This window comes from Thamnophis elegans, chromosome 4 (assembly GCF_009769535.1).
Source record: "Thamnophis elegans isolate rThaEle1 chromosome 4, rThaEle1.pri, whole genome shotgun sequence".
In the NCBI taxonomy this organism is placed as follows: domain Eukaryota; kingdom Metazoa; phylum Chordata; class Lepidosauria; order Squamata; family Colubridae; genus Thamnophis; species Thamnophis elegans.
Window position 1 is genome coordinate 27,612,908 of NC_045544.1, and position 13,780 is coordinate 27,626,687.

A 13,780-nucleotide genomic window follows, 5' to 3' on the forward strand; every position below is an offset into this window, starting at 1 on the left:
CTCAAGTTTCAACATGTGCAGTGTGTCCATGAGAATTTCTTTTATTATTAAGAGTCCTTCAGAGTAGAATCCCAATTAGAAAAATATATTCCATTAAGTTCACTGCACCTAATTCATGGGCATATGACTGTACTCTCAGTGTGCACATGTATCACCTCTCCTGTGGGAGCTACATTGGCCGCTGATTTGCTTCAGGGTGCAATTAATGGTGTCATATTTAAAGCCTTGGGACCAGGTTATTGGAGGTACCATTTCTCAGATACATTAATACATTAAAATACATAATACATTAATAACTGGTTCAGGAACCATCCATCAGTAAGTAAAAAAATAGACCATGTGCCTACTAGAAGCAGGTGCAGCTCATGGAGTAGTGGTATGTGGGAACACTATGCAGTATCTGTAACTCACCATGCTGCCATATTCTGGGAAATATTCTGGTTCTGCTAGATGCAACAATGGTTTCTGGAGAAGGACCCTTTATTAAGAGACATTAAAACACTCTATCCAGATATATAGGCCCTGAACCATGAAGGATTTTAAATTTAAATCTTGAATTACACTGCAAGCTAACTGGGAACCAATACATCTCTCAGAGGATAGGTGTTACATGGATGCATTGAGGCACACCGCCTACTGCCAATTACCTCCACTAGACCAATTAGATCCCACAGACTAGGCCTCCTCCGAATTCCATCAGCCGGCCAGAGGAGAGCCTTCTCTGTGGCTGCTCCGACCCTCTGGAATGAACTCCCCATGGAGATTCGTACCCTCACCACCCTCCAGGCCTTCCGCATAGCCCTTAAAACCTGGCTGTTCTGACAGGCCTGGGGCTAAAGATGTGCTGCCCCACTTCGAATGGTATGATTGTTGTGTTTTTAACTATGTACGGTTTTTTATGTTTTTTTTGTAACTCTGTTTGTATTTCCCCTCCCTTTTGAGTTGTGAGCCGCCCTGAGTCCCTTCAGGGAAAAGGGCGGCATACAAATAAATTCAAATTCAAATTCACACTCACAACTACTTAAATTACTGCATTCTGGAATAGCTGTAGCTTCTGAATGTTCTTTAGAAAATAAAATATGTGAAACTAGTCCACTACTTAGAAATGTTTGCAATTCCAGGAAAATAGAGGAAAGGGGGCATGCAAAAAGAAAAGTTTTCTGGTAAATAAGGACCATGTACCCAATCAATCAAACAAACAAAAAGGAAATAATGACCATGGACACAACACTATGGTTTACTAAGATATGTAAACTGAATCATTTGCACATAGAGAGGAATGTAGTTCTTATGTGAGCTGTATAGCACTGGCACTTCACATTTCACACAGACAAGCTTCTGTCTAAATAATTTTCTTTTTAAATAAATTTAACAGCATGTTTGCAATGTTGTATCTGTTTTCCATGCAGTTTGATGCAACACATCTGTTAAGTTACATCTTATTCAGCAGCTATATTGGTATCACCCTAAATTGGTATCCAAAATATCCTGTTGAATTACCTTCAGTGAGCTAACTGTGAAAAATAGATAAAATAATAATCACAAACATTGTATTTGATGCTGTTTAATCGAATTTAAATTTTGTTCCATGTCCACTTCTCTGTTTGAGAGTGATGCAACCACATGATATTTAAAGCAACATGTAGCCCTCTAACTATAAAATGTACCCCCCATAAATTCTGACTGAAGATAGTCACCCTTTAACTAAATAAATAATTTAGATTAAATTAAATCTATAATAAAATAATCACAATTTCACTAACATTCAGGCATAATTCTCTTTTAAAGTGACTCCATTTAAATCAGTGGGTTTTAATTTACTTATGATGTGTTCTAAGTAGGGACAAATTGAATTCTACTAACTAATTATACATGGATAGCAGCAGAAATGGTTGTTGTGAACCCTTTTTTGCAACAATGTCTTACCCATTGTTGTTTTAACATGGAAAAACAAATCTCCCAACATAAGACAAACCTTTTTACTAAGGTTTAGTAAAATCCTTTTACTAAAGATTTCCATCTAAATTGATGGAAATGCTTTCGGAAATCAATCTTCATAGAAAGAGGCCATCCTACGCTTAACAACTCCTGACTCACACGAAGAGTCTACTTTTATCTGCCTTGTTCCTAACACACTGACCTTGGAAACAAATGCTGGAGGCTACATGATAGAGGAAACTCATACATTCCTTGCCTGGTTCCCTTACTCCCAGGAAACTGTGGGATATAGTGCTGGACATGACGTTACCTTGGGTACATGACAGTCAGCCCCTAACCAGGCTCTGTTTTACAGGCTTTGGTGGCACCCTCTTTATATTCTTGGTAAGATATGAACTTGTGGTAATTGGGGCAAGAATGGCAAACATATCTATGTTCTTTTCTTCCAAATCTTGTTTGACTTTTCTAAGTGTCTGTTTTAAAGAAAACAGTATAAGCTCTTGGGCTTATTAGGCACTATTAGTGTTTTATTGTTTAAGTGTCTGACTGACAGGGCATAGGAGCAACTACATCTGAAAGGTACTATTTTTACTTTTTTCCCTGCAGAATTCTAGGCAAAGTCTGGTGCTGGAGTTGGCTGTCATGTCCAAGGCTGTCAGCTTTTTTCTTCTTTTTTTTCCCCCCCCTTTTGTTCATTTTCTTCGAAATCACAAGGGTATGATGAACTGCAGGGTCAGATGGGCTGTTTTGGATCAAATAGTTTGTTTAGGATATCACGTCTCTCTTTCAAAAACGAAAGTTGTTTTTTCTCCCCTTGCTCCATACTTGATGTTGAGTTTGGCAAAAAAAAAAAAAAAAAAAAAAACCTTCACTAGAAGATGAGTTCCACTACTTTATTGGAGAAGTTCCTTGATTGAGTGAATATGAATGTTATAATTGATCAGGAATAAAATAGTCCATTTTGCCTGCATTTCATTTTACCTAGTTAAAAAAAAATAAAACCAATCCCTGGCTAATTGATTAAAATTTCTAAAACTTTGCTCACAATGACCATTTGTTGCATCTACACCTTGCAAAATTATTTTGCCCATCATGGGAAAATGAATATGTATATATATTTGTTTGTTCAAGTTACTTGAATTTTCCATGTTAAGGACTTCATCCTTGTCAATTACATTATATTTTTTTTGGCAAATGAAAGGAATGTAAAGGCTACTGATTTCAGCCTTTTGTATTATTATTAAATTATGATTTATGCTAATGAAGATATTACCAAAATCCCTCTATTTTAATGGTCATGAGCAGGCAACTCCAGCAATTTATGTGTAGTCTGACTTGTTTTAAAATAAGCATAATACTAATATTTTCACTGCTTTTGAAGTAAATGAGATATGTAGCTCAGCCACTTCTATTTACTTTGAAGTGTGGAGCTATGTATAGAGATGGGAGATGTTTCATTTTATTATTGACTTGTGACATCTAGCTTCATTATGATGATTTTTATATGATTGCATGATCTATTCAGATTTCTTGTATCCTTCTTTGTATCAGAGTTTTCCTGATACTTCTCCTTCCCCATTAATTCTATTATTTCTTAGAGTTTGCGATAGCATCTTATTTGTTATGAAAGTCAAACATTTTATGAGCAAATTATTTAGATGCTTATAAATGCTTTGAAAAGCTTCTGCAAATTTTAACTGACAGGATCGAGGTTATTATTTGTTTTCAAGCTAAATGGAAACTTTGTCTTTTATGGCTCACATCAGTGATTGTTTTTCATTACGGCTTTATTTGTCATTTTCTTTTTGCTAGATTATGATAGACAAAAGTCATTCAGGTCTCCCATTGCTATACCTTGTGTTCCACAATCTTGCAATTTGTTTCAAAAAATACTTTGCAGTGTGAGTGTGTGAGAGAGAGAGAAAAAGAGAGAGAGAGAGAGAGAGCGAATATCTTTCTGTCTGTCTGTCTATCTATCTATCTATCATCTATCTATATACATACACATACATATGTCTGTGTATGTGTGGGTGTGGGTGCGGTATCATATATTTTTATGTATATAATTTCTTGCCATTTCAGCTGTTTGTCTTCATATGCATCAGTTAAACTGTAGTTTTATTTCATTCCTATTGGGTCAGTGAATCCGTTTCCTTGATAATAAAACCCTGAATTCTAAGAGAGAGACCTATTGTTAATACTCTGGATTCATCCTTTTCCCCTGGTTTTCATTAGGTTCCGAGCTCATGCCCAAAGCCCTCTCCACTAGGATAGTGGGAGGCATTTGGTGGTTTTTCACACTTATCATCATTTCCTCGTACACTGCTAATCTAGCCGCCTTTCTGACAGTGGAACGCATGGAATCCCCCATTGACTCAGCAGATGATTTAGCAAAGCAAACAAAAATAGAATATGGAACTGTTGAAGATGGAGCTACCATGACCTTTTTTAAGGTAGGACCTTTAAAATTAATTAATGAGAGGGAATTGTTTTCTTACTTCTACTCAACAAATTAGCAGACAGAAAAGCCCTTTCTTCATCTAGATTATTTTTAAATCTGGGTTGTTGTTGTTTTTTGGCATATATGAAAATGTAGGATATAATTGTATATAAATAATTTACTTTTAAAGTGATAGTTGTTAACATATTTATCCTGACTTTTTCATCAAGGGACTAATGAAAAAGCAGTACAAAGTACACTTCTGCTGGATTCTCTTTGTTTTATTGTAACATATTTATTGTAATTTATTGTAACCGATGAAACAACTTGCACTATTTTACTACTTAGAAACATCAGATCTTGGTTTGACATTTGACCAATATGTTTCTGATGTACTAAGTCAGTACCAAAGTGATATCCTTATTTGCATCATACTTGGCATAAATTACTAAACAATACAATATCGGAATCTTCTTATTGGTAAACCCTGTCCTGATATATTCAATTTCATTAGACCTTGAAAAAGTTACCAGTTAGAATGCAGTATTCTGCCTCATTTGTCAACTTTGTGTGAACCTGAACTGCTTTTCGGAATTGGACTGGGATGCTGTATAATACCACTTGCCCATTTAAAAAAAGCAATAACATTTGCTTTTGTCAGCGTGAATGTATTGATGAGGGTCTGATCCATCTGACTTTTGTAATGTTTTTAGCATTTTTAGAACTTTTATCACGAATTCAATGAATAGTTCAGAAATACTAATATACATACTCATTTTCAACAATATCTTAGAAGCAACAAGCTCTAGAAGAACGAGGTTGTAAGTTTCCATCATTCTAGATTCCTCACTTGCTGTTCCTGTGAAGTTGTATTGGGAATGGAAGCTAACTTCAAAGATAAGATTGAGCTTGCTCCTAACTTTGTATGCAAGTGTATGTGAAGTTAACTGTAAGAAAACAAGCTGCTACTATATCCTAAAACTTCTTTATAGCTACTCATTTGAACAAACAGTTGTTATTTCAGTTTCATTTATTTTGTTGCTTGTGAGCTACAATGGTGTTAGCATTTCATTTCTGAAGGAACACCTATCTAGTTGCACTGAAGGTGGATACATTGCTTATTTTAAAATATACATGGGTCATTCATTTCTCAGGGCAAACCATTAATATTTTCAAATGGATTTAAACACTTGGTCTCTGGGGAATAGGGAATAGCTGACTTTGTTGGTCTGTTTGATTAAAAAAAGCATAACAGCATAGCAGAAATAACATAAGGCAACCTATATGAAAGGTTTAAGAAAACAATTGATAGACTTATGCTACTGTTAATTGTGTATATATTTTTGTACTTATGACCTATGGTTACCCTGATATTTGTGAACACAGGTGATAACTTTCAAAAATAATAATTATTCTGGTGATCTAATAGTTCGACTGAATTTTGTCTGACTTTATGAATAATTTAGCTATTTCTGCTGATACCACAAGAGTGAAATAAACATAAACCAAGCTCTGGTGAAAATTCAATTTACTATAGAAATTAAAACTAATTAATATTTCACTGCCCAAAAAGAATGAGAAATGCTTTTACTAGTAGGTTATTTTGCAGAAGATGTACATATCATCTTAATGAAAATTTTATGAGAAAAAAAAATCTCTTATTTAGTAGGAACTAATCAATTATAGCTGCTGTAATGGTTTGGGGCATTAAAGCTGTCAGAACATGAATAGGGGAATGTTTGAGGAGCTCTTTTTTTTTGTCTTTCAAGAACCCATATGATTAACCTCCCAGAGAGTATAGATGACACAGATAATTGATTCCCCTTTACCAAAAAGTAGAGGGGTTTCATTTACTGTCATATTTATTTTGATCTTGTAAAGAATGTCAATCATCTATTCTATCTGATTGTATGTCTGAGACGAAAAGCAATGTTTCATAATCCAATTGTCAGAACTACTATTCCTCCTAAACTCTTAAAGAGCAGGGTCCTTTTCTTTTTCTTGTCTGATTCTATTTATTGCTTCTTTTCTGTTCCATGAGTATTACAGATTCTTTACAATGTTTTTTATTTTATTTTTTCCAAATTATTGCTTTCTATGAATATATATTAAAATTAGTAGTATCTATCACCACCTAAGAAAGTAGATAAGATAAGATGATGAGATAAGATGAGAGGAGAGGGGAGGAGAGGAGAGGAAAAAAGAGAGATAAGAGAAGAAGATAATTTTTAATATCATTTTTAATGGCCCACATTAAAAATGAAATTCTGTTCCCTGCACTCAAGATAAAGTATATATCTGCCTATACCAGGGGTGGGTTCCCGCTAATTCTAACCTCTTCTATAGAAGAGGTTCCACAAATCTACAGTGCCATTTAGAACCGGTTCCAGCTCCCTCCCCCCGCCCGTCCGCAAATCATCAAGATGAAGAGTGAGAGGAGGAATTCTGGGAGTTGAAGTCCACAAGTCTTAAAGCTGACATGTTTGAACACCCCTGGGTTTTTTTTTCTAAAGGGTTAGGGGTGCAAGAATCTTGTAACTTGACAGCTTTAAGGGTGCTTCAAATGCCAGAGTTTCTAAGCCAACATTTTGATTGCTAAGCAAGAGCGTTGTTAAGTGACTTTTACCACATTTTACAAGTTGGCCACACCCACCCAGTCACATGGCAGGAAAGCCACTCCCACCCATTCACATGGCCGGCAAGCCACTCCCACCCATTCACATTGCCGTCAAGCCACTCCCACAAAGCAGGCCACACCTACAGAAGAGGTTCTAAAAAAATTTGAAATCCACCACTGGCCCATACCCATATATAACACTCATATACACTCGCTGTATACATACATAAATATGTACCTGTACACACACACACACACACACATATATTAATCACTGCCCATTTTGAATACATAGTGGAAAGAGAAAACTTGAGAGTTCACAAGTTTGATGCTATATTGAAAAAAAAAAACTGTGACTGAATTTGGATGTTTTGCTTTGGATACCACGAAGCCTCTTCTCAGAAGGTAACAAGGACAATGTGAAGAGGATATATAATGCCCCAGACAATCCTGCAGACTCTGCTCAAGCATTGTTTATATGCTATGTACTGGATAGAAGGAAGTGAACTACCAATGATCCTTTCTGCCATCCTCACCACTCTCTGAACCACTTTCCTGTCTGAAGCAGTAAGTGGTGCAAATATGGTGTAAGATTACAGTTGAACATATTTTATATCCAAAGATGGAAACTTGGAGGATACAATTTAATAAGTATTAGTTTATTTTATACTGGAGTAAGAATTAATTTTATCCAAGAATTGGAATAACAAAAGTATAGTCTGTTAAATTCTTGTGTAGTGCAGTAAAACAAACATTCAATGTGTGGCTCAAATTATTCCATATGCAATGGAGTGAAAATTATTCTCCTTAGAAAATAGGGGCTGCTATCTTTCAAGTCTATTTTTACCCAATAAATGCAGGTGCAAAATTATAATGCAAGTTATATGGTAAAAAATCTGAAACAAGATGTCTTATAATATGATAATCTTGGAATTTGTAATTAATGTCAGGACTGACTTAGTCTTTCCATATTAAGAAGTAACATTTTCCCCCATGCATTACTTTTTCTAATTTTATTTATGTAGCACAATTAAGTAGATGTCATAGCTGCATGAGTTATTGCATTAATATTTGCAATCTAATCATAAGAGTAATATTTGGTTCTGAAAATGAAAGTTCACTTCTTATAGATATGGCATAAGAAAGATAGTAGTGGAGTGGTTATGAGTATCTCCTAATAGAGAAAGGTTTAAAAAAGGTAAAAACTAAGCAAAACAGCCTTATTCTAACATAAAATAGTGTAAATATCTTTATTCTTTGCATTATATGAAAATATTAAACCTCAATAATAACAGTCTATCAAAAACCATGAGACATTATAACTGCTGCTCTGTATCTCAGTAATTCCTTTTGTAAATAGAGATGGATGGATGGATGGGTAGATGAGAGATCGAGAGAGAGAGAGAGAGGTATGGATGGATGGATAGATAAATAGATAGATAGATAGATGATAGATAGATAGATATTGAACATTTCAATATGTATTTATAACAAATTAGAGATTGAAAATTCATTTTTAATATATTATTAGGAGGTTTGGAATTTGCATGCTGGTTGTTTGTTGCTTCCTGCATGCCTTTCTTTCCTAAATATCTTTCTCAACCTCAACAACTTTAAGATATGATGACTGTGGAATTTTGGGAGCTGAAGTCCACATATCTTAAAGTTGGAAAAGCTGAAAAAGATTAATGTAAACTCATTTGTGTATAGGACAGGGTAGCAAGGTGGTTTATTGGCTCAGAGCTTATTTTTTGTCAATCTTTAGCTACTAGATTTTTACCATTAATAACATAACCCCCTGAAAAGATCAGTGTTTTTTACAGTTTCCTAACATTTCTGAATATTAGGTGATGGTTTCTTAAATCTTGCATATCTTTTAATTACTGTTCATAATATCAGTATATCTAATGTACTGTAATAGGTTATGTGAAATAATAAACTATGAAATAATAATTTAAGAATTTCTCACTTTTCATCCTGCTTATGTTGGTCAAACTCTGTATGCAACATTTTTGCAGCAAAAACAAACTTGGCAAGTGACAAAAGTCTTTTCATCTGCCAAAAAGTTGATAACCAACTGCAATACTGAAAAAAATATTTCCTTGGTAGATAAAATGAAGCAACATTTTTTTTCCTAGGATCAGCATAAATCTTACATAAAAGTAGAGGATAGAAAATATCTTCAGTAGCTCTTCTTCCACAAATACATTAACTGGCCTTTCATCAGTAAACATTGAGCCCATTGCAGACTTAACTCAGCAAATGCCCTCCTCAACAAGGGGAAAATGATTGTCAAAAATAAGGCGGTCTTTTATGAATTCTGTTAAGCAATATTAAATCATCTAAAACTTTGTGAAAAGTAAATCGATATATACTCCAATAACATTAGAGGAAGGAAGGAGAAAGGGAGGGAGGGAGGGAGAGAGAGGGGGGAGGGAGGGAGGGAGGGAGGGAGGGAGGGAGAGAGAGAGAGAGAGAGAGAGAGAGAGAGAGAGAGAGAGAGAGAGAGAGATCATGGTGTTGGAATGGATCATTTAAGCACCTGTGTTCAACACCTCTCCTCTGCAGTGCAAGAATCCAGATAAAGTTTCTGCTTAAATGATTCAGCAAAAAAAAAAAAAAAAGTCCCTTCTCAGTAATTTCCTGAATTTTAGGAAATTCCTAGTCTGAATCTGCCTTTCTATATCTTTCTGTACCTATTTTGTGCCCTGAATCAAGACAGGTGATACTTTTTCTGAAGGCTAAAAGTGAAATTTCCCTACTTGATCCTTGGATAATCTTGCTACCTGTCTTTATATATTTACTATGTACAGGATTCATCCTGTATTAATACTTGTCTAAGTGTGTGTTCTAGAACTGGAAATAGACTTAGATCATGGGTGTCAAGCTCGATCGCGTCATATGACATATTGTGATGTATCACGACAGTTTTTGCCTTTACGGAGCCGGGATGCGCTTGCGCGTGACGCATCCAGCCCACCGGCTGCCAGTTTGACAGGCCTGATTTAGGTCTTCTGAATAGGATCTAATCAAAGCACACTATAGTGAAACTATTGTTCTCCGTAATTTGAAAAGTATTATTGGTGTAGCCTACAGTTTTGTGTAACTTTTGAAGCCATGTTATGTGGGGTATCAGTCCAATTATCACCCATTCCATATATGGATATAGGAGGTTCTCAACTTGCAACTGTTTGTTTAGTGACCGTTTGAAGTTACAATGGCATTGAAAAAAGTGACTTATTACCGGTCCTCACAGTTATAGCTCTTGCAACATTCCTACATGGTCAGAATTCAGATGCTTGGCAATTCGCATGTACTGATGATGGTTGCAGCATCCTGGGCTTATATGATTGGCATTTGTGCCCTTCACAGACCTTTGGTTTCTGATAAGCAAAGTCAATGAGGAAAGCAGTGTTTATCTTAAAAACCACATGATTCACTTAACTACAGTAGTTTGTTTAATATCCATGGCAAAAAAAGATTGTACAATTAAGCACAATTCATTTAACAATTGCTTTGTTTAGCAATGGAAATTCTTGTCTGAATTATGGTTATAAGTCAGGGACTATCTGTATTTGCTTTTTTCTGAAATGAATAATTTACTCTTGTCTCTTTGAAGTATTTTGTAATTTTTAGTCTACAGTGCTTCTTTAACAAATTTGCCTTCTAGGGCATTATCTATCCATTTGTGTGATCTACATATTTTATAAATATTCAATTAATGCAACTGTTGTGTGTTAGGAACAAGAATATTAGTCTTTCATTTATAGTTGATTAACAATGTGGTAGAATGAAATTCAGTTGTTTCATATACTGTATTCACTTAATTGTGTCATATTATTTAACTAATGGAGTTAATAGTATATAAATATTAATTAGAGAAATTATCTATTATGTTCTCACAAAAAGTCCTTTTAATCATTGTTTAAGAAATTTTGTCTCATTTCTAAATTGATGTAGCACTATCAGCTTTCTTTTTCAATTTTAAAGAAATAATTGAATCTACTGTACAATATCTAGATATTAAAGTCCAGGGTCAGAAACATTTTCAGATCCTTTTTCCAGTTTGCATATAAGATATCTAAAATATTATGCTCGTTGGTTTTCTAAATGTTTGTAGGAGTTCTACTATTTTATTATAATATGTCTGGCTTTATGGCTATAATAAGATAGCAATAGCAATAGCAGTAGACTTATATACCGCTTCATAGGGCTTTCAGCCCTCTCTAAGCGGTTTACAGAGAGTCAGCATATTGCCCCCAACAATCTGGGTCCTCATTTTACCCACCTCGGAAGGATGGAAGGCTGAGTCAACCCTGAGCCGGTGAGATTTGAACCGCTGAACTGCTGATCTAGCAGTAGCCTGCAGTGCTGCATTTAACCACTGCGCCACCTTGGCTCTTGATGATGTGTTTTGAGTCCCATAAATAAAAAGCTATACAACAAGCTACTAAGGTTCATAGGAAAATATGGGTAGCATGGGTTATTATTATAAACAAAATGTAAAATCACCACTGCCAGTTCTTAAGCTGGCTTTGAGTACTTCTCAAGAACCTATGATATCATAACGTGTTGCCTTTATATTTGTGCAGATCCAAGGAGTGTGACCTTTTGTGATTGACCAATGTCCTAGGACCTTCCCCCCATGCCTGGTTTCTCTCATAATCTTTTAATTTTCATATCTTGATATTTTATTATCTTCTCCTATTCTACTAATCTCCTCATATTGCCACATTGATTATCCACAGGCAAACTGTTCAACCACAGTTAAATCAGGTGTGTTATGGAACAAGACTTAACCAGTTTATATGTGGAAATCTGACAATAATTTTGCCTGCTCATTTTTGTCTACTTAATCAACTCTACATTGCCAACAATTTTTCATTACTGCTCGACGAGAAGCTTTACAGATGTGATATTCAATACAATACAATAGCAGAGTTGGAAGGGACCTTTGAGGTCTTCTAGTCCAACCCCCTGCCTAGGCAGAAAACCCTATACCATTTTAGACAAATGGCTATCCAACATCTTCTTAAAGACTTCCAGTGTTGGGGCATTCACAACTTCTAGAGGCAAGCTGTTCTACTGATTAATTGTTCTAACTATCAGGAAATTTTTCCTCAGTTCTAAGTTGCTTCTCTCCTTGATTAGTTTCCACCCATTGCTTCTTGTGCTACCCTCAGGTGGCTTGGACAACAGTTTGACTCCCTCTTCTTTGCAGCAGCCCCTGAGATATTGGAGCACTGCTATCATGTCTCTCCTAGTCCTTCTTTTCACTAAACTAGACATAATAATTTCCTGCAACCGTTCTTCATATGTTTTAGTCTCCAGTCCCCATATCATCTTTGTTGCTCTTATCTGCACTTTTTCTAGAGTCTCCATATTTTTTCTACATCGTGACGACCAAAACTGAATGCAGTATTCCAAGTGTGGCCTTACCACGACATTATAAAGTGGTATTAACACTTCAAGTGATCTTGATTCTATCCCTATGTTTATGTAGCCTACAATTGTGTTGGCTTTTTTGGCAGCTGCTGCACACTGCTGTCTCATATTTAAATGGTTGTCCACTAGGACTCCAAAATCCCTCTCACAGTTACCACTATTGAGCAAGGTACCACCTATACTGTACCTGTGCATTTAATTTTTCTTGCCTAAATGAAGAACCTTACTCTTTTCACCATTGAATTTCATTTTATTAGTTAGTGTCCAATGTTCAAGTTTGTCAAGATCCTTCTTTGAGTTGTTTTCCCCAATAATTTTTGGGACTGCATCATATTGTTGTTTACAATCCATTTCTGTGATTTTCTTGCACAAGCTAAATATATGATGTATTGTTTATTCTGCTTTTTTGACTCATTGAAAGATTTTTTTTTAAAAAATCAGACTTTAATTGCATTGTTCAAATAAGTTTCTTTTGAGCAACCAAAGTCAAGTCTTCAGTTTCTTTTCCTTTTTTATATTCTAGTTATACACTTTCCCTCTATCTTTTGTAGAAATTGATCTTGTAATGCTTTTCATTGCCACTATTCTGTTTGTGTTTTTATTACATTACTTGAATAGTCACTTTTTTGTTTCCTATAGGTTTATCAACTTCCAATTTTTAATTTGCATCAATTCTTGCTCTTGGCTATCTTTTACATAATCTGCCAATGTATGCTTTTTGTTTTTGATCATTTATTTAACCTGAAATAAACCCCTACCTCCCTTTCTGTATATCTTTATGGGGATGTAATGCATAGTGAATAGTCATCAGTTTTCTTGTCATTTTTTTTTTAACCAAACTGTCCAATTTAGATTGTGCTTAGTTAACAATTCCAGTAATGTATTACATGACAAATATGGTTTAGGAATTGATGGTTTTGATAGTCTATTCACTATTCAATTTTGCCTTTACCAATTTTTTAACCCTTTGGATATATTATTTATTAATCACATTTTCAATCACATCTCCATATTATAGCTCCTGATTGTTCATTCAGCATTTCAATTCCATTAATGTTCATGATTTTATCCCACTTTATTGCTACTGTGGCACATTTCTATTGTTATATAACAAATTTCATTGTTATATGAGTGCTAAAATTTGTTACAGTGTTTATTGATAACTAGATTTGATTTCTGATTTTCTATAAAGCTTAACATCATCTATATAAAGGAAATGTGGGATTTTATTAGCAATTTTTGGTGTTTGTGTAGCCCATTTATGTTTGCTGAAATTGGATACTAACATTGACAAATAATAACAGTGATAATGAAGATATTTTTCTTATTACATTATGATG

General features: G+C 34.9%; 1 protein-coding gene across 2 annotated transcripts in view; it reads left to right on the forward strand.

Annotated features, from left to right (window-relative positions):
* GRIK2 (glutamate ionotropic receptor kainate type subunit 2) overlaps positions 1-13,780 on the forward strand; it is a 515,180-nt gene that overhangs the window by 384,541 nt on the left and 116,859 nt on the right. For both annotated transcript variants that reach the window (XM_032215939.1, XM_032215938.1), the window contains exon 13: positions 4,174-4,391. In XM_032215939.1, coding sequence (XP_032071830.1) covers positions 4,174-4,391 — 218 coding nt within the window. The remainder of the gene's footprint in view (positions 1-4,173; positions 4,392-13,780) is intronic.